The sequence below is a fragment of the Belonocnema kinseyi genome, chromosome 5 (genome assembly GCF_010883055.1).
Source record: "Belonocnema kinseyi isolate 2016_QV_RU_SX_M_011 chromosome 5, B_treatae_v1, whole genome shotgun sequence".
In the NCBI taxonomy this organism is placed as follows: domain Eukaryota; kingdom Metazoa; phylum Arthropoda; class Insecta; order Hymenoptera; family Cynipidae; genus Belonocnema; species Belonocnema kinseyi.
Window position 1 is genome coordinate 78,512,814 of NC_046661.1, and position 23,106 is coordinate 78,535,919.

General features: G+C 24.8%; 1 protein-coding gene across 5 annotated transcripts in view; it reads right to left on the bottom strand.

Annotated features, from left to right (window-relative positions):
* LOC117172348 (microtubule-associated protein futsch) overlaps positions 1-23,106 on the bottom strand; it is a 90,847-nt gene that overhangs the window by 34,027 nt on the left and 33,714 nt on the right. For 4 of the 5 annotated variants that reach the window (XM_033360167.1, XM_033360164.1, XM_033360169.1 and 1 more), the window contains 3 exons: positions 21,278-21,640; positions 14,355-14,657; positions 5,580-6,015 (listed from right to left, as the gene is read on the bottom strand). In XM_033360167.1, the coding sequence (XP_033216058.1) occupies positions 5,580-6,015; positions 14,355-14,657; positions 21,278-21,640 (1,102 nt within the window). The remainder of the gene's footprint in view (positions 1-5,579; positions 6,016-14,354; positions 14,658-21,277; positions 21,641-23,106) is intronic. The other variant, XM_033360166.1, reaches the window with a different exon arrangement.

Below are 23,106 nucleotides of genomic sequence, written 5' to 3' on the forward strand. Positions count from 1 at the left end.
ACTCCTCTCCATCCAAATCAACGATTTGTCGTTGGTATGCTGAGTTTAAACATGGTCGTACGGACACAAACGATGCGGAACGTTCGGGTAGGCCATTGGAAGGCGTTACACCAGAAAATGTGAGTGAAGTTTTAAAAATCGTAATGAAAAATCGCAAAGTAAAGGTCCGTGAGATTGTAGAAATGACACAGATGTCATCTAGAAGCGTATTTACAATCCTTCATGAAAAATTGAGCATGAAAAAGATTTTTTCCAAGTGGGTGCCGCGATTGCTTTCAATGGACCATCCCACAAGTCCATGAAAACAATGGCAAAAATCAACGAGTTGGTCTTTGATTTGCTTTCCCACCCCCCGTATTCGCCATGTTTAGCCCCTAGCGACTACTGGCTCTTTGCTGATCTCAAAAAAAAAGGGCCAGGGAAAAAAATTTGGCTCGAATGAGGTCATTGCCGAAACTGCAGCCTATTTTGAAGCAATAGATAAATCTTTCTATAAACATGGTATAGAAATGTTGGAAAGGAGTTGGAAAGAAATTATCACTCTAAAAGGAGATTATGTTGATTAATAAAAATGATTTTTGAAAAAAAATGTTGTTTTCGTTGTTAGTCTCGGGACTTATTGAACGATGTGTTAGAATGTTAAATATATTAAAAGTGCATAATGATTTCAAAAGATTTCAAGAATTTCAAAGATTTTAACAAGGATCTAGTACACCAGATTTAAAAGATTTCAAAACAATGAAAGATTTTAAAAGATTTCAAATTTTTTGAAGATTTTAAAAGATTTCCCAAAATTTTTTGAAGATTTAAAAAGATTTCCCAAAATTTTAAAATATTCCAGTGATTTCAACGGATAAAAAAGAATCTAGAAAGATTTAACAAATATTTCAAAGAATTCATTGGGATTTCAAAAGATTTCAAGAATGTTCAAGATTTCAAAAAGTACACCAGATTTGAAAGATTTAAGAACACTTCGAAGATTAAAGAAAGATTTTACAAATATTTTTAAATGTTCATAACACTTTCAAAAGATTTCAATAATTTCAATATTTTTACAAGGATCTAGTACACCAGATTTAAAAGATTTCAAAACAATGAAAGATTTTAAATGATTTCAAATTTTTTGAAGATTTTAAAAGATTTCCCAAAATTTTAAAATATTCCAGTGATTTCAACGGATAAAAAAGATTCCAGAAAGATTTAACAAATATTTCAAAGAATTGATAGGGATTTCAAAAGATTTCAAGAATGTTCAAGATTTCAAAAAGTACACCAGATTTGCAAGATTTAAGAACAATTCAAAGATTAAAGAAAGATTTTACAAATATTTTTAAACTTTCATAACAGTTTCAAAATATTTCAAGAATTTCAAAGATTTTAACAAGGATCTAGTACACCAGATTTAAAAGATTTCAAAACAATGAAAGATTTTAAACGATTTCAAATTTTTTTGGAAGATTCCAAAATATTTCATAAAGATTTCAAATATTCCAGTGATTTCGAAAGATTTCAAGAATGTTCAAGATTTCAAAAAGTACACCAGATTTGAAAGATTTAAGAACACTTCAAAGATCGAAGAAAGATTCCATAAAGGTTTAATAAAGATTTCAATTTTTTTATAAGATTTCAAAAGATTTCAAACAGATTTTGAATGTTTCAATGATTTCAAACATACATAAAAGGTTTCAGAAAGATTTCACAAATATTTTTAAAAGTTCATAAGGATGTCAAAAGATTTCAAGAATTTTAGAGATTTTAAAAAGATTTCATAAAGAATTCGTAGGGATTTAAAAAGATTGCAAGAATTTCAAAGATTTCAAAAAGGGTACTCCAGATTTCAAATCTTTTAAATATGTTAAACAATTTCCAATTTTTTAGGAGAGTTTCAATGATTTCAATAAAGTTTCAAATATTCCAGTGATTTTAAACGAATACAAAACATTTTACAAATGTTTAACAGAATTGATAAGGATTCAAAGAAATTACACTAGATTTTAAAGATTTAAGTACATTTCAAAGATTAAAGAAATATTTCATAAATATTTCAGACTTCAAATAATTTCAAGGATTTCAAAGATTTTACAAAAAATTTGAGATTCTTAAAGATTTCTCAAAAATTTTACAGGAATTTCTAGATTTTATAAAGATTTTAAATATTTCAAAAGATTTCAAAACATTTGAAAGATATTAATTACGTCAAAAACTTTACAAAGATTAAAAAATATTCCTACAGATTTCACAAAGACGACTAACAATGAATCTTCAACTGAAATACTTGAATTTTCAGTTAAAAAAAGATTCACTAAAAAAGATAAATTGTCAACCGAAATTTAAATAATTAAGTCTTAAGTAAAAAAAATCAATCTTCAACCAAAAAAGACTAATTTTCATATAAAAAATTTACAATTAAATTTTTAGTCAAAAAGTGAATGTTCAATCAAAAAGATGAAATTTTAAATAAAATTATGAAATATTTAAACCGAATAATAGTTTCATTTTCAATTAATCAAAAAAATGTCAACCAAAAAAAAATACAAACTTTCAATAGAATAGTTAAGTTTTTGGTAAAAAAAATTTCTTTTCATCCAAAGAAAAAACAAGTTTTTAATCAAATATCTCATTTTTCGACCAAAAAATGAATTGTTAATCAAAATGATTAACAATTATTATTGTTAAGTAAATTTATTTCTAACCTGTAAATTTATTTCTAACCTGAAGGATGAATTTTCAACTGAAACGATTAATATTGAAATGGATACTTGAATTTTCAAACAAAAAGAAGAATTTTTAAATAATGAGATAAATTTTTAGAGGGAAAAAAATTATTTTTGACTCAAGAAAAAGTCGATTTTCTACCAAAAAAGTCGCATTTTTAATCACAGAACAAAATTCCCGGTCATTTCCCGGATTGCAAACATTTTTCACGGCCAATGAAATATAAAAAATTCGAAACTCTAACGCTAGAATTTTCTCCATTTGCAGTAATAAAACACGAGCTAAAAATAATTTTATTCAATTTTAAGTCCAAAAATGCTAAAAATTGAACGATGACATTTTTTTATAAACTGAATACTTTTTAAATTAATAGTTAAATTATTTTTATTTTAAATAATTTTAAAATCTCGAAACATATCCATACTGTTTAAAAAATTTTCAGAACTTCTAAATATCCTTTAAAATTATTCCAATTTTTCCTAATTTTTTTTTAATTCTACCTCATTCAAAAAATTGTCTTAAAATCATCCACATTCATTTTTGATAATTTTGTAAATCTATCTAAATCGCTTAGCATAATCACTCAAAATTATCTTTTCAAACAAAAATAATTTTCAACTTTAATAGAATATGTTTTTTATTTTTCTGAAACCTTTCAACATTCTTAAAAAGTTTCTAAAGTTTCCTTGAATTATTGAGTAATTCTTATTTTTCTGAACTAAACATTTTCAAATGGAATGGTTTAAAAATGGAATATTTTAGACTAAAATAATTTGTGAAATTTACTAAAAGCTTTTAATTATGAATATATTATTTTCAAATTATTTTAAAATTTGCTAGAAAATGAAAATTCTAAAATTGCGAACTGATTCCGAAATGATTTCAAATAATTTTAACGACGTGTGTTTGCCGAAAAAATTTGGTTATTCGTAACGAAATTTCGGTGCAAATACTCACAACCTAATTTAAAACAAAATGTACACACATTTAAATTGAACAGTTTTAAATGAAATACAAATAAACTGCAAAATTTAGAACTTTGATAAATTATAGAGTTCAAAGATTCAGATTAAGTTCCAAAAATATAAATCCACGTGAACATTTTCAATGGTTTAAATTAAAGAATCAAGCAATGAACTTTAAAAATTTTTTAAATTACATTATTTTGAGTAATTTTAGACTAGACACATTCAAAATTGAAATATTTTTTTAACTTAACAGTTCTTACATTAGATGTTAAATTATTTTAGTTTTAAATAATCTAGGCATCCTTCAAAAGCTTTAAAATTTTATTTCAACATCTTGAAAAATCTATAAGCGGTTTTAAATTTTTCCAAATTCAAAATCATTTTTGAATTTTTTGTCAGAACTTTTAAATATATTTCAAAATGAATTGTATTTTTTTATAACTTTTAGAAAATCCTGCAAATTATTTGTAGGAAAATTTCGATTAATTTTAAAATATATTCAGAAGTTCTGTAAAGAATGTTAACACACTTCGTTTAAATTACTTAAAATAATTTCAAGTTTTTAATTAATTTTGTATCTTTCCAAAACTTATACATATCTCTTAAAATCACTCAATTTTCTCTACAAATAATAAGTATTTAATTGTTGTTTATGCGTCAAAATTTAACAATTTCACTTATAAATGAAACACTTTTTAAATAGAACAATTAAAATTGTAACGCTAGAAGATTAAAAGTTCTTCAAAAATATAAAGATCCAATGCTTTCTATGTAAAACAATTTAGTTTCAAATTGTTTTCTTTTTTAATCATTTGATTTTAATTTACTCGTCTTAAATGAACAGTGAAACATTGCTAAATAAGAAATACTTATTCTTTTTCTACATTAAAAAATCTCAAATTAAATGGGATAAAAATTAAATAATTTAGATTCACAATATTTTAAATTTAATAAAAACCTTTAATTATGACTATATTATTATGGATTTATTTTTAAGTTGAAAATAGTAAAATGCACGTTTAAATTTTTTAATGGCTGAAAAAATTAATAGAAATAATATATTAATAAATTTATTTATTAAATTTAATATATAAAAAAATAATATAAAGGAATACCTGAAAGTCTGAATTGAGAATATATTATTGATAAATCATGAAAATTTTTATTTAAAAATAAAATTATCGGAACCATTACAGAATCATTTTAAAAATAATTGATTTATTTATATTTACAGTTGATAAAATAAAAACTGTTAAAATCGAAATCGGGCAGATTTTTCTTCTGAAAATTCGTAAAATTCCAGGTTTCCCCCGGTCCGGCGGCCACCCTGTTTTTTATTAAAAAATCTTCGATTTTAAAAACTTCTAATTTTTAATTTTTTAAGCCTTTAAAACTGCATTTTAAAATACTTTAAATTAAAATATATGCTTTAAAAAATTAAAAATCTAAAATGGAACATATTTAAAGTAAAAGATTTTCGAATTAAGCATTCTAAACTAAATGATACAATAATTTATAAAAATCGCAATTTAACAAATTATTTATAAAGCGGTTGAAATCAAATTTGGATAACATTTTTATTCTAAAAATGTTTGTAAAATTCCCCGTCAAAAAATAAATTCACTGTCATTTCCCCGTTTCCCGGTCCAGCGGCCATCCTGGTAAACTTACAAATTAAAATCTAAAATTAAAAATTGTATAAAGTGGAAGATTTTTGAAATACGCATTCTAAACTGAAGGATATCATAATTGAAAAAGACAAAAATGTAACTAATTAATTAAAAAACACAGTTGAAACCACGGTTAGACAGATTTTTTTTTCTATAAATTTGTAAAATTCCCTGTCATTTCCCGGTCTAGTCTGTAAAAAAAAAAAAACATAAAAAAAAAACTTACCCATCGCAAGATTTGGAGACGACCATGTAACTGGCATAACCGAGTACATGCTCGGTACTATTACTTTGCCCTGTGAAGTAGCATTGGATGCAGATGATGAATTCCCGAGAACGCGAACACTGTTGTAAGTTGTGAACGGAAGTGCACTGGACGCATCCGATCCATTGATAGCAAGTTTCGAGGAGGACTTTTCTGGCTTGACAGTGTGTTCTCGGAACGGGAATTCGATTGTCGTATCGACAGGTGTTTGAGCGATGTCGAAGGTGGCGCGCGTGATGAACTGAACTGGTCTCCTCGGCTCGATGATTTTCATTTCGGTGCCCTCATCCTCCTCGGCTTCGATGGACCGGGGTCGCTGCTGAACACCGCCAACCGAAGCGGTAGTCGTGTTCCTTTCATTGCTGCTGCTGCCACCACTGCTGCTGCTACCACCCACCTACAAAAAATAAAAGCATTTCTTCAATTAAATACTTCATCATCAAGCTATAGGCCAGGGGCCTCCAAAGGTAGATCCAAAGCGATCTCAGGCCAATAGCCGCTGGGAACCCTAAAACTCGAGAGCCTTATTTCTATTCGAAACTTTGTGCTAAAACTGATAATTATTAAATAAAATAATTAATATTTAGTTTTCGTTACTTTAATATTGTCAAATAAACTATTCAATGCAATTGTAATTTTTTGTGTTCACCATTTTTAATTGCATAAAAAATTTTTTCTTTATAAATAATTCCGATTTTAATTTTAAAATTTAGAATTAAATTGATTTAAAGTATATCTTAATTATATAATTATTATAATGACATACAAAAATTATATCAAATTAAAGCATTCAAAGTGGAACTCTTGAATTTAAAACTTTGAAAATAGCTTTTCAATTGAATAATTTAAAATGTAATGCAGATAAATTGCAAAACTTAGAACTTTTATAAATTATATAGTTCAAATATTCAGATTAAGTTCCAAAAATATAAATCCACGTTAACATTTTTAATACTCTAGATTAAAGAATCAAGCAATTAATTTTACATTAAATGTTTTAAAATTATTTTAAGTAATTTTAAGGTAGACACATTAAAAATTGGAAAACATATCTTTCCAAATTAACAGTTCTTAAGATAGAAGTTAAATTATTTTAATATAAAATCAAAATTAAATTAATTTAGTTAAAATAATTTTCAAAATTTGTTTCGGATCCAGTAAATATATTTTTTAATTAATTGAATTTTTCTCACAGCTTTTAAAAAATCCTGCAAATTTATAAAAAAAATGTAATTTTAATTTATAAATAATAATAGAACTCTTATTATTTGTAGGAAAAAATAAAGCAATTTTGAGAGATATTTAAAAGTTTTAATTCGGCTATTCATACCGAAATTTTTGTGGAAGCACTCACAGCCGAATTTAAAACAAAATGTAGATTTCTGCAGATTTCAAATAAAAAATGTAGAATATTTTTAAAAATTGTGAAAGGCTTAGAAGAATAATAACATATTCTTAAGACTTTTAGTAAAATTCAAAATGATTTTTCATTTTGAAAAATTATTGTAACAGAAAGTTTAAAAAGATTTTAGGAGATTTAAAAAATTATCAAAAAAGAACCTGGAAGATTTTAAGAAATTTTTTTTAATTTGCAAGATTTTCCAAAAATGCAGGAAAAATTTGATTAATTTAAAAATATATTTAGAAGTTCTGAAAAAAATGTTAACACACTTCGTTTAAATTGCTTGAAATCATTTCAAGTTTTTAATTAATTTTGTATCTTTCCAAAACTTCTAAATATCTCTTAAAATTACTCTTTCTACAAATAATAAGTATTCAATTATTATTCATACGTTAAAATTTTACAATTTGACTCACAAATTAAACATTTTTTAAATAGAAGAATTAAAATTGGAAGGTCAAAAGTTTAAAAGCTCTTCGAAATTCTAAAGATTCAAATCTTCCTTTGCAAAACAATTAAGTTTCAAATTGCTTACTTACGAATACTAGGTTTTAATTGACTTGTCTAAAGTGAACAGTAAAATATTGTTAAATACTAAACATTTATTCTTTCTATAAATTAAAATTTTTTAAATTAAATGGCTTAGAAATTTAATAATTTATGCTTGAAGAATATTTAAAAGCCTTCAATTACGACTATATTATTATGACATATTAATAAATTTAGCAATTAAATTTATTTTAAAAAAATTATATTTAAAAATAAAATTATCGCAATAAATAATATTATGTTGATTTGAATTCTTATCAAGACTTTCGTATTGGAACAATCAGGAAATAATCAAATTTTAAACGGATTTAGAATCGTTTTGTCAAATCAATTATTGTTCAGTTTTTTATACTAAGAAATTCACGCGTTCTTGAGTTTCTATTATGTACCTAATATTAAAAACATAATCAATTTTTAAATCCATAATAACAAATTTTTCAACATTAAAATATTTAAAAATTGTTGCGATAGCGTTTTTCAAAACTTTTCTATTAAAAAGTAAAAATTACGTTTTATTTTAAAAGTTTTTTTTTCAAACAATTCAATTTTAAAGGTTTATATTTTTTTAAATTTACATTTTGAATGCAAAAAATGACGAAAAATTAATTTTTTTATTTTAGACAAATTTGTAGGATCGATTTTAATTTTTTTTTAATGTAATAAAAATTTTAAATTCTACAACTTAAGCAGCTTTGTCCTTGAAACATTCAAAGTAAATTTTTTAATTTTTTCTATTCTAGAAACTTTAATCTGAAATAATTTTATATACAGATTCTCAGTTTGAACAAAAACATTTAAACTTTGAACAGTCTGAATTTATTTTTGAACACTTATTTTTATTATTATTAGTATTTTTATTTGAATGAAATACTTTGTACTTCAAGATCTGTCAAGTTATACCAGGAAAAAGGGTTCTCCGAGCCTTTTCAACTGGGATTTTTTTTCGACGGGTCATAAATTTCCTCTCAGTTTTCCGTCGAAAAAAATTGGTAGATCTGGAAAAAGCCCAAGAGATCCTGGGTCACGCCGAACCTGTGGATTGTGGAGACCCCTGCAGCTACGGGGAAAATTATTCAAAACTTTGCGCTTCTTTTTTTAATATCATTTGAAAGTATCTAAAGGAATTCGCAGGAAATCTGATCAAACAGATTTTAATTTGGACGAGATTTTGCGTTTTTATAAGAGGATTTTTCCAGGGTCCAACATCTTTCAGGATAGCCGTTTTAATAGAAAAAGAAAATTCCCGGTTTTTCCCGGTTAGCAATAAATTTTCACTGTCAATAAAATTTAAAAATTCGAATTCTACAGCTATACCGTTCTTTTGAATGTGTAGCAAAATTATATCATTTTAAGCAATTTTTATCTAGAAACATTAAAAATTGAAAAATTTGTTTAACTAAACACTACTTAAATTAAAAGTTAAATTATTTATAGTTTAAATAGTTTAAAAATCGTTGAAAAGCTTCAAAATCTTGAGATATCTAGAAGTTGTTTTAAATTTTGGGAAATTAAAAATTATTTTTGAAAACTGTTTCATAACTTCTAAATATCTTTTAAAATTAATCGAATTTTTCTAACAATTTTTAGAAAATTCGGCTTATTATTTTTAGAAAAAATTCGAATCATTTTAAGTTTGAAAATGATTCAAAATTAATTAAAAATTTGAAATGAAGTTGAATAATTCAAACCAGGTGTGTGTGCTTATAGAAAATTCGGCTATTCGTACCGAAATTTCAGTGCATTTAAAACAAACTGCAGATTTTTGCAGATTTCAAACAGAAAATTTAAGGATTTTTTAAGAATTAGGAAAGGCATCTCATAAAATCATTTTCCTAAGTTTCTTAGGAAAATTGAAAATTATTTTTCAGGTATTTTTTTAATATTTGCAGGATTTTCTAAAAATAGCAGAAACAATTCGATTAATTTTAAAAGACATTCTTCGTATTTTCTTACCATTTTTAGAAAATCCTGCAAATTAAAAAAAAAAATGACTAAAATATTCCAGTTATTTTGTTGACAATTTTGGAAATCTCTTAAAATAAGTATTCAAAATAAAATTTTTTTTTTTTCAATTTCCCTGGGAATCTTATTTCGAATCGTTTTGATAGATACCCATTAAAAAAATTTATTAATTTATATTTACAGTTGATAAAATAAAAATGTTTTTTATCAAAAATTGTTAACTTCAAATTGTTTTCATTTTCAATTGTTTAAGTCTTCAAGATTGCATTTTAAAATTCTTTAAATTAAAAATGTACGCTTAAAAAAACGGAAAATATTTCAAGAATATATGATCAAAATAAGCTTTGCAAACCGAATGATATAATAATTTAAAAAAAATAACAATTGAACTAATTATTGAAAAAAAAAAAACGGTTGAAATCGAACTTGAACAGATTTTTCTTCGAAAAATTTGTAAAATTTTCGGTCACAAAATAAATTCACTGTCATATTCGGTTCTCAAAAAATTCCTGGTTTTTCCGGTCCAGCGGCAACTCTACTTTTTTCTAAACAGGGGAAATATGGCAATTTTTTTCGAAAATAGAGGTACACATTTTTGTACAAATTATTGTAGATACGATTTTGAACTCAAAACGCAATAAATTTTAAACAAAAAAGTTGAATTTTCAACTAAAAATGCTCAATTTATAGTTGCAAAAGATTATTATTAAAAAAAAAGAATCTTCATCAAAATAATTAATTTTTCAACTGAAATTATGAATCCTCAACGAAAAATGTCTTTTTAATAAAGTAGTTCCACTTTCAACCTAGTAGAGATAAAAAAAGATAATGTATCAAGCAAGACCATTAATTTTTCGCAAAGAAAATTACGTTTCAACAAAACAATTTAATACATGATTTTTTAACCAAATATTTAAATTTCCACTGAAATGATGAATCTTTAACTAATAAAATAATTTTTAACAAAGTAAATTAAAGTTAAATTAAATTAATTTAACTTCGTAAATTTTCTAAAACCCTTTTATTAAAATCTGCATCTTTCGAAATTATATGTACCTTTCAAAATTAAAAAAAAAATTTAATCTGATTGAAGAACGTACCTTTTTCAAAATGGAAATCCAATGCAATATTTTCAAACAATTTAAAAATCACTAAAATATTTTCAATTCTTAAACTAAATGTCTCCTAAATATTTTTTTTATTTAGATAAAAAAATTTTGGTGAATTGTATTGTTTGTACACATTTTTAAGTAATCCTGATATCAAGAAGTTTAATTTTTAATCAAAAAGTCTAAAATTCAAACAAATAAATGAATTTGCAACTAAAAAGGATACATTTCTAACAAAAAATGAAATAGTTACATATATGTTCTGTTAAAAAAACACAGATTTCACAAATTTTCATAAATAAATTGCTTTGAAATATTTTGAAAATTTCTGCAATAATTCTTTAGGATTCTTGAATATACTTTAAAATCTTTGGCAGTTATTCTAGAACTTTCTGAAATTGTTTGGAATTGATTAAAGCCTATCGAATCTTCTACAGTCTTTTCATTAAAATCTACATCTTTCTAAATGATTTCATACCTTGCAAAGTTAAAAAAAATCGAATTGGATGAAAACACATAGTTTTCGGAAATGATTTAAATCTCTTGCAATATTTCCAAACAATATGAAAATCACTGAAACGTTTAAAATACTTAATTTCAATTTTTATTAAAGTAGTTCCACTGTCAGTCAAGTATAATTGCATTTTCAGGAAAAAAAACAATTTTTTAAAAACTCAAAAACAGTTAATTTCAAACAAAAAAGATGAATTTTTCAAAAAAATAGTTGAATCCTCAACCAAAACAAATTGATTTTCAACAACATAGTTTAATTTTCAACCGAAAAGACAAATTAATCTTTTGGGTTGAAAATTAAACTATTTGTTTAAAAATTCATATTCTTGGTTAAAACGTATACTTTTAGTTGAAAATTAGTTAATTTTTCTGAAAACTCGTTTTTAAAATTTTAAATCTACGTTTCTAACTGCAAGTTGAACTATTCTAGGTTTGACAGGTAAATTAAAGCTTTTTTAGTTGAAAATTTTTATATTTGATTGAAACTGTGTTTTTGTTAGTAAAAAATTCATCTTTTGGGTTTAAAATAGAATTATTTAGTTGAAAATTCATTTTTTTGTTGTTGAAAATTTAATTATTCTATTTTTGTTTGAAAAATCACTTCTTTTGGTTAAAGAAAAAAAACTGTTTTGTTGAAAATTCTTTTTTTCTTTTTCCTTAGCAATGATTTTTCTAACATTTAACGGGATGGCCGTTTTAATTAAAGAAAAAAGTTCCCGGTCATTTCCCGGTTCGCTAACATTTTTCACGGTCAATAAAATTTAAAAAATCGAACACTAAATCTAATTGTTCCATTCGAAGTAATAAGAACTGAAATGCAAAAGAAAGCACTCAAAGTGAAACTCTTGAATTTTAAACTTCGAAAATTGAAGTTTAAAATTTGTTTCTTTCAACAATTTTGTATACGAATGCTCAATAATTTACACGTATAATATGTAAGCAACTAACACTTTAAACTGCAACAATTTTAAATGAAATGCAGTTAAACTGCCAATTTGCAAATTTTGAATTTTTATCAATTGTAGAGTTCAAAGATTCAGTTGCAAAAATATAAATTCACGTTATAATTTTTAATGGAGACGGCTGAAAAATTCCGAAAAATCAAATTCTCGACACTGCAAAAATCCCGAATTGGAAAATTTCCAAAAATTAAAATTCGCGAATAATAAAATTGCCGAAAAATAAAAATACCGAATTGGAAAGTTCCCGGATATTAAAATTCACGAAGGTTTATAATATTACGGAATTGGAAAATTCCCGACAGAAAATTGACGAATTATAAAATATCCGAATTAGAAAATTTCCAAATTGTAAAATTCCCGAATTCAAACAATTACAAGTTTTTATACATAGGTATTATTGATTATAAATTCAATAATGATTTTTAAAAATTATTTTAATTAAAATTATTGTCATTTTAAATTCAAGCAACAATTTTTAAATATTTAAACATTAAACATAATTTTAAAAAATCATTATTGTATTTATAATCAAGAAAGGATATTCATAAAAAATTGTAATTGCTTAAATTCGGGAATTTTACAAAACGGATATTTTATAATTCGAAAATTTTCTGTCGGGAATTTCATTATTCGGGAATTTTCCATTACGTTAATATTATTAACTACTGGAAATTTTATTATTTGGGAATTTTATTGTGTCGGGAATTTTATTTCTCGGGATTTTTCAGCCGTCCCTTTTAATGCTCTAAATTAAAGAATCAATCACTAAATTTAAAAATATTCAAAAACTATACCGTTTTAAGCAATTTTAAATTCTTATTCCAGCTCAGAATTGGTTAAAAGTCGAAAATTCCCTATTTAAACTCGGAATTTTAATTCTTTTCAAAAAATTCCCTTTTTAAATCCAGAACTACGACTTTTTGGAAAAATTCCCTGATCCAATTCATAATTTTATTTTTTCCAATATACCTCGTTACAACACAGAACAATAATTTTGTTGGCAAAATTCAATTTTCCATTGAGAATTGTTATTCTCCTGGATGAATTCCAGTTCCAACTCAGAATTTGTTGAAAATTAAAAATGACTTGTTCAAATCCGGAATTTTAATACTTTTCGAAAATTTTTCGTTTCCAAAAAGAATTCAAATTTTTGTAAAATTTCCTGCTCCAATTTATAATTTCAATTTTTCTCAAAAATATCCTTTGGAAAAATTTCCTGTTTCAATTCAGAATTTTGTTCCTTTTCGAAAATTTTCAGTGCTAGCTCGGAATATGTTAAAATTTCAAATTCTCGGTTATTATTCTGAATAAATTCTAGTTCCAGCTATAAATTTATAAAATCCTTGAAATGCTTCGAAATTTAATTTCAGATCCTGAAACATCTACATGTTGTTTCGAATTTTTTCCAATTCAGAAATATTATAAAAAGTTTTTCACAACTTCTAAATATCTTTTAAAATTATTCGAACTTCAAATAATTAAAAAAAAAATCATTTTCAATTTTCTTAGCATTTAAAAAAAAATTATTATTAAAAAGCTTCTAAATATTATGCTCGAAATCTGTCAAAATCTATATTTAGTTTCAAATCAGGCCGTGGAATATTTGCACCGAAATTTTTGTAAAAATAGCCGGATTTTATCGGTAAACGTAGGCACTTTGTTTAAATTATTTGAAACCATTACAAAATTTTAGTTAATTTTGAATTTTTTCAAAACTTTTAAATATTTCTTCAACTTACTCGATTTTTTCTAAGAATAATAAGTGTTCAATTGTTATTTATACAACAAAATTTAAGAAGTTCACTTACAAATTAAATTTCTTTACATGGAAGAATTAAAATTGTAATTGTTAAAGTTTAGTTTCTTTTTTGTTCCCTTTTGAGTATTTTACTTATAATTACTGCTTTTAAATGTACAGTCAGATATTTCTAAATATTCAGTAATTGTTCTTTCTTTTAATTGAAAAAATTTTAAATTACGTGGTTTAAAAATGGAATATTTTAGACTGAAATTTAATAAAAGCCTTTAATTATAAATACATTATTTAAAAGTTACTTTAAAAAATTTTTAATTCTTTAGTACACTTGTTGGAAGAAGCGCTTAGTTTTTTAAAGATTGGATCGACTCATTTTGTAACGGGGACTGGCGCCTGACTTACAAATTGGTTTGAATCGACTTGACACTCGAGCACCTTTTTAAAGATGTCCGTGCAGTTCTTTACACGACGACGAAAATTTACCTCAACATCGCCCAGATCGATCACCATGTAATCTCGTTTATAGTCTGGGGGCGGGTTATCCGATTCAAGCATTTCATTTGTCCCTTGTTTTCCACGACAGTTCCTCTTTTCCCGAATCTCGCTCTCGGCTTCGCACGCGCCAGCGATGCTGCTGATGCTGCTGCTCTCACGTTTCGGTTCCTTTTTCTCCTTTTCTTTTTCCTCAAACTTCGTCTTCGAACTGCTGTACGACGGTTTGTCGAGGGATTTCGCCTTCTCCTTAGATGTCCAGTCGTAGACGGCCCTCTCCTCGGAGAAGCGCTTCTTGCACAAAAGAAAATCAAAATTTTAAAATTGGCACTTGAAATCGTAAGTCTTAAATTATTCAAGGTGGCGGTTTTAATCGACGAAATAAATTCCCGGTTCTCAAACATTTTTTCACGGTCAATAATTATTTAAAAAATGGAACACTAAAGGTAAAAAATGTTCCTCTTGAGGTAATAAAAACTTAGCTTTAAATGAAAGCATTCCAAGTGGAACTGTTAAATTCTGAACTTTTAAAATTGAAATTTATAAGTTTTAAATAAAAAATATATTCAAATGCTCAATAATTTACGCGTATAAAATTCAAGGTACTAACATTTTTAAATATAAAAAAATATAAATCCATGTTATCATTTTCAATACTCTAAATTAAAAAATGAATCCAGGAACTTTAAAATGTTCAAAATTGTATAATTTTAAGGAATTTTAAGCTAGAAACATCAAATATTGAAAAAATTTTGACTGAACACTTCTTAAATTAGAAAATCAATTATATTCTGTTTAAATAGTTTAAACATTCTTGGAAAGCTTCAAAATTTCATTTCAAAATTTTGAGAAATCTAGAAGTTGCTTTAAATTTCAAATTGTCTTGGACATTTTTTTAGAACTTCTAAATATCTGTCAAAATTAATTGCATTTTGTCTACAATTATCAGAAAATCCTGCAAATTTTAGACAATTTCTTTACAATTTGGATGTATAAATAACAATTGAACATTTATTATTTGTAGGGGAAATGTGAGTAATTTTAAGAGATATGTAGAAGTTTTGAAAAGATTCAATCTTAATGTAAAACGTGAAATGATAGTCTGATATAAAACAAAATGTAGATTTTCGCAGATTTGCAACAAAAAAATTAGATTCTTTTCAAGAATTGAGAAAGGTTTCAAAAGAATAGAAACGATTTCTTAAGATATCTAGAGAAATTAAAAATAACTTTTCATGTTGAAAAATTAGTTTAAGAGAATATTTAAAAAGTTTTTCAAAGATTAAAACAAAATTTTCAAAAAAGATTCTAGAAGATTTTAAGAAAACTTTCTAAAATTTGCATGATATTTTTTAATCTTTTTGAAGCTCCTAAATATATCTTTAAACTTACTAAAATTTGTTCTAAAAACGTTCATTTGTAAATTATACGTCAAAATTTAAAAATTTCACTTACAAATTAAGCATTTTACAAACACAACAATTAAAATTGTAACGTTTAAAGTTTAAAGGCTCTACAAAATTTTAACGATTCCAGGTTTTCTATGTCAAACGATTCAGTTAAAGATTCTTTACTTGTAAATATTTGGTTTCAATTTACTTGTCTTAGATAAAAATTCAAATATTGCTAAATATTCAATAATTAATCTTTTTTTTAATTAAAAATTTCAAATTGAATGGGTTAAAAATTAAATATTTTAGACTGAAACAATATTTAAAATTTAAAAAAAAATCCTTTGATTAAGAATATATTGTTATGAAGTTATTTTTAAGTTGAAAATAGTTTATAAACTTTCAATCACACGTTCACATTTGTTTAATGACTAAGAATCTCAAATTGAAACCGTTTAAGTTTTAACGTTAAAATCTGAAAATTCTTAAATTCTGATAAATAATAATATGATATATAAATAATAAAAATGTTTTTTATCCAAAATTTTCAACATCAAAGGCTTTTATTTTTTATTTCTTCAAGTGTTTAAGAAAGCATTTAAAAATTCTTTAAATTAAACATGTAAGCTTAGAAATAAAAATTTTTAATGGAAAATTTTTAAAGTAAAAAAATTTTGAATTGCGCGTCGAAAGTTAAGTAATAGCATAATTAAAAAACATAAAAATTCCACTCGTTATTTAAAAACTGTTGAAATCGAACAGGTGCAGATTTTTCTCCAACAAATCACTGTCATTTCCCGCTTTTCCGGTCCAGCGGCCTCCCTGCTTATTTGAATTTAAATTTAAAAAAAGATTTATTTTCAAACAAAAAAAAAATTTAATTTTGAGCCGAGAAAGATCAATTATCAGCCAAATAGTTGAATTTTCAACAAAACAATTTAGTTTTCGATTTAAAAAGATTACTTCTTTAAAAAAAATTTAGTCAGAAAAAGTATTTAAACTTTCAACCGAGTAATTGAATTTTCGACCAAAAAAGAAGACTTTTTAACAAAATATTTAAATTTTAAGCACATGAGATAAATTCTGAACTAAAAATATAACAGTAGACTTTTTAATTAAAAATAATGAATTTTAAACCAATTATTTCAATTCTTACCATAAAAAAAGAATGATTTTTGAACCAAACAGTTGCATTTTTATCCAAAAAAAAGACAATATTTATACAAAAAGAGATGAATTTTTAATACAGGAAAGCCAATTAAAAAAAAAATAGTTCAATTTTTAAACAAGAAGTTCATTTTCAACCAAATAGTTGAATTTTTAACCAAAAAACATCAAATTTCAACCATAAATGAAATAGTTAAATTCTCATCACAAAAATTAATTTTTAACAACAAAATAAAACGAATTTTCAACTGAAAATGATCCGATTTTCAATTAAAAAGATTAATTTAAAAAAAAACGAATTTTCAAAAAGTTAGTAAAATATTCAAACCATCAAAACAATTTTTGAACAAAGTATTTGAACATTTAATCGAGTAGTTGAATTTTCGAACAAAAAAGATGACTAACAAAATAGTTCAATTTGGAACAGAATAATAGTACTTTTCAATTAAAAACAATGAAAAGGTATAAAATTTACATAATTTATAATGATGCTCAATTTGAAATGCTTTAATTTTTGTAAACCCTTAATTACAAACATCTTAATTTAAAACATATAAATTGGAAATTGATTAATTCAGTTTATTTTTATTTAAAATTTGTTACATTTCAAAGTGTCCAAACTTAAATTATTTATATTTGAAACGAAACCATATAAATCAAATACTTCCAATTTTAAATTGTTGAATTTTAAATATATTTTTAATTTAAAAACAGTTAGCGTTTAAGACCTTAATCTATAAATTGTTCTATTTTTATACAAATTAAACAATTTACAACTGAAATGTATATAAATTCAATAATTCAAAAAAATGTAACGTTCACAATATGTAATCAAAATGGTTAAAGCCGCCCAGACTAGAAAAATTTATTAATTAGAAGCATGATAATTAGGATAAATAAAAAAAAATCATTGAAAACACAACAGTTTAATAATATTGAAACTTCTGACGATCAGGAATTTAAAATTGAAACGATATTAAATAAATAATTTTAAATTAGCAGTATTAGAATTAACCAACTAAAAATTGAAATGAAAAAGTCAATATGTTTTAACATGGACACATTGAAAGTTGTAAAATTAATTAAAAAAAAAATTATTGACAATTTTACAATTTCTAATTTTGAAAATTCCAAAAAGGAGCAATTGCAATTGGAAACATTCTAAATTGAAATGTTTAAATTGTGACTTTCAATTTCAAATAAAACTTAATGAATCTTTAGAATGTTTTCTATTTCAAATTCTTCGATTTCTAACATTTAAATTTGATAGGGTTTTAAATGATTGAATTTTAAGAATATTCAACTCAAAGTTTAGATTTTGAACAATTCAAAATATTGCACCATAATCTTAAATCTATAAATTAAATTTTCAACATTTCTAGTTTTTTTTTCAAGTTTCAATGAAAAATTGTTCAACTTTCCATTTCAGCACAAGAAAAATTTTTTTTAACGAATTAGTTGCTTTTTTAACCAAATAGTCGAAATTTCGACCAAACAATCGAATTTACAAGTAATAACAAATATAATACTTAAATATGTAGTTTACAAATTACAATTTTACAAGTTAAATTTTTAACTGAACATTTGAATTAATTAATTGTCTGGCAAATTATCTTCTTAATTTAAAGTTCATTTATTTTCTATAAAATTCCCCTTATTTGGTAAAAATGAATCTTCTATTTCATTTTTGATTGAAAGTTGATTTTTTTAGTTTGAACTTGAACTATTTCGTTAAAAAAATTTTGTTTGTAGTTGATAAAGCAAATATTTTGTTGAAAAATCGTCTTTTTGGTAGAAAATTCATCTTGTTGGTTGAAAATAAAACTACTTAGTTCTAAATTCAACTTTTCCCAAAAAAGTTATCTTTTTGTTTAAAATGCACCTGTCTTACAGATAAAAAGTTATTATTTTAGTTGGAAATTCATTAGTTTGTTTGAGAATCCAACTATTTGGTTGAAAATTGGTCTTTAAATTGAAACCGATGTATTTTCAACTATAACGATGAATCTTTAACTGAAATGGTTCAATTTGAAACCTAAAACACAAATTTTCAACAAAAAATATGAGCCTTTACCTTAGAAATTAAGAAAACAAAAAACAAATTTTCAACAAAATAGCTCATTTTTTAACTTAGGAGATGAAATCTCAAAGGGATGAATCCTTAGCATAAACAAATTAATTTTTAACAACAGAGCAACTGTCCACCAAGTTATTAAATCTTCATTCAAAAGAGATGAATTCAAAAAAAATTTAGTTGTTGATATTTCAGCCAAAAAAGGTGAAAAATTTTAATAAAAAATATTTACATTTAGCCAAAAAGAACGAATTTTCAACTAAAATAATTAATATTTTTTAGAATAGATGAATTTTTAACAACAAAGACTAATTGTTAACTAAAACAGATCAATTTTTAACTGAATAATTGAATTTTGAACTAAAAATGATAAGTTTTCAACAAAAAGTTGAATTTTTTAATTTTCATTTTCCAAATAATTTAGTTACGACAAAAAAAAATAATTTTCAATCAAAGTGATTAATTTTCAATTAAAATCATGAATACTTAATTGGTATAGTTGAATGTTAAACCACAAAAAATATTAATTTTCCATTAAAATGATACATTTTTAACTGAAAAAATATAATATTAAAAAAAAAATCAATTTTGAACTATGAAGATTAATTTCTACTAAAAAAACATGAATTGCCAATCAACAAAAAAATTAAATTCAAAAGTTAAATTTTTAGTTCAAGAAATTAATATTCAACCAAAAAGATGAATTTTCAACCAAAAAAATTAATTTTGACGAAAGAAGATTCATTTCTACTGAAACAATTATCAACAAAAGACATGAATTTTTAACTAAAAAATATGAATTGCCAATCAACAAACGAATAGTTAAACTTTTAGTTCAAGAAATTAATATTCAATCAAAAAGATGAATTTTTAACTAAAATTATGAAACTTCAACTGGAATCGTTGAATTTTCAACTAAAAAGATGGATTTTCAACTAAAATGGTAAGTTTTTAACTGAAAAAATTGAGATTTTAACCAAAAACATTAACTTTGAACAAAGAAGATTAATTTCCACTGAAAAAAAACAACAGTTTTGAGCAAAATACATTAATTTTTAACTAAAAAAACATGAATTATAAATCAAAAACTGAAAAGTTAAATTTTCAGTTCAAGAAATTAAAATTTAGACAAAAAAATGAATTTCTAACTAAAATTTGATGGAATATTTAACTGGAACAGAATATCTTCAACCTCAAAAATTAATTTAAAAAAATATATATTGATAAAAAAGCTCATTTTTCAACCAGACATGAATTTTCGATGTAAATGATGACTCCTCAAACAAAGAAAATTAATTTTTAACGAAAGAGTTTAACTTTTAACCAAAAAATAAAATTTTCACTACAGAAAAGATTAATTCTGAAAGAAAAATGTAGTAATTGATAACTAAATCAAACAAAATATTTTAATTTTTAATAAAAATTAGTTGAATTCAACAAGTAAAGAATTCGCAATAAAAGACATAAATTTTCAACCAGCTACTTGAATTTTCAACTAAAGCCGAACAAGTTGTAACTAAAAATGGAATAGTTAAATTTTCAACCAAATAGTTCAATACATTTCAATCTAAAAATATTAAATCTTAACTAAAATAGATCAATTTTCAACTAAATAATTAAATTTCGAACTAAAAATTATCATTTTTTAGCAAAAAGTTGAATTTTCTAATTTTCAGTTTACAAATAATTAACTTTCGACAAAAAAAAAATAATTTTCAACCAAAGTGATTAATTTTCAACTAAAATTATGAATACTTAACTAGAATAGTTTAATATTAAACCACAAAAAAATGAATTTTTTACTAAAATTTATAAGTTTTTAACTGAAAAGTTTGAACTTTTAATTAAAAACATGAATTATTAACTATGAAGATTAATTTTCATTAAAAAAAAAACTTTCAACAAGAGAAATGAATTTTCAACTAAAAAACATGAATTGCCAATCAACAAACGAATAGTTAAATTTTCAGTTCAAGAAATTAATATTTAACCAAAGAGATGAATTTTCAACTAAAATTATAAATTTTCAATAAAAGATTTTGAACTTTTAACAAAATACTTGAATTTTACAGAAAAAAGATGAATTTTCAACTAAAATAATAAAGCATCTATTACAAATGAAGACTCATTCCTTTTCAATTTAATATTGCAATTAAAAAAAATTAGGTACGCTCTCGACAAAATTCCCTGACTTAAAAAAAAAATCCCCAACAATTCCAGGTTTTCCAGGGTCGGGTAGACACCCCGGTGAAAGAAAAGTGAAGTCTGAATGGCTGATGTACCTTCTTATCAAAGACCAGGTCTAAATTCGCCAGGGAAGCGAGTGTGTGCGAGGCGTTGACGTTTGATGGAAGGGATCCGCCTTCTCTTTGCCTGGCCGAAACACTGGGTCCTGTGTGTTTTTTTCCTTTTCTCCTGCCACCTCCGTATGTGTGACTCGAGCCGGAAGTCAGGTACGCGAAGCTACTATCAAATTCGGAATTGATAGGCTGAGCGAGATTTTGCAGGGATCCTCCGTGAGTTAGTCTTTCGGAAACAGAGTCCCTTTTGTGTCTTCGACGATTCGAGCCAGGGAGACAACGAGAATTTGTTACCGCTCGACGTCCTTCCTCGGTTTCATCTGCCTCTGCCTCTTGCAGAAGTTCCTGCAATTATACGGTAAAAATTAGCTCACCAAAACAGCTAAAATTAGTAAAAGAGCCGTTCGTACACAATTTTATTCGACACAAAATATACTGTACAAAAGTATAGTGATCATATTTTTCCTACACAAAACTTTTTCGACACAAAATTTTTCCTACACAGAATATTTCATACACAGTATTCAATATAGTTTAACCCTTTCCGGCATACATTTTTCAGGGAAACGAGTTTTCATGAAAATTGGTATACGGGGGTTTTTGGGATCACTGATCACGAATCTGAACTCATATTTACAAAATTCAAAATGGTGGATCTAATATGGCTACTTGAATTTGAAATATTTTTGGATTTTTTTTAGAATTGGTATGCAGGGGTTCTTTGGAGTCGCTAATCACGAATCCGAACTCAGATTTTTGAAATTCAAAATAGCGGATCCAATATGGCGGCCAAAATTTAGATTTTTTTTAAAATTGGTGTACAAGGGTTTTTGGTATCTCTGATCACGAATCTGAACTTAGATTTTGAACATTCAAAATGGCGGGCCAAAATTAAAAATATTTCTAAATTGTTTTTTGAAAGTTGGCACAGACAGGGGGTCGCTGATCTTGAATCTGTACTAAAAATGATAAATATTTAGAATATTGAGGTTTGAAAAAATATACACCTACTCACCTAAAACATGGATTAGTACGAATTTTCTGAATTTCCAAAGTTTGATTTCAGATTCGTGATCAGCGACCCCGAAAACCTCTGTATACCAATTTCCAGAAAAAAATACAAAAATATTCCAAGTTTCGGGCGCCATCTTGGATCTACCATTTTAAATTTCCAAAATCTGAGTTCATATTCGTGATCACTGACCCCAAAAACCCTTGTATACCAATTTTCAGATAAAATCCAAAAATATTCCCAATTTCAACAACCATAATGGGTCCGCCATTTTGAACTTTCAAAATCTGAGACCAGATTCGTATTCAGCGACCCCAATAACCCTTAAGTACCCATTTTAATAAGGATATAATGGACAGTTTTTTCAATAATGAATTTTTTCAACCAAAAAGGCCTTTTTCATCAAAAAAGGCATGAAATTAAAAAAAAAAACCTGTGTAAAATCCAATAAAAACTACTCTGAAATCGCAAAAAATGATATGAAAAAAGGTGGGGATACGGTATTCCCACCATGCCGCAAAGGGTTAATAATTATATTTTTTTCCTATACAAAATATTTCATACATAAAATTTTCTACACAGAATTTAATATTTTTTAATACTTTTATTTATTATAATTTTATTTTATTAATTTTATTTTTATTATAATCTGTAAACATTGTACAACAATAATATTATGTCCAATATTTTTCCTGCATAAAATAGTACTATTTAATTCGGTGTAGAATATACATATTCTGCGTAAAAAATATTTTGCGTAGGAAGAAAATAAAAGTATTAAACAATATTAAATTCTATT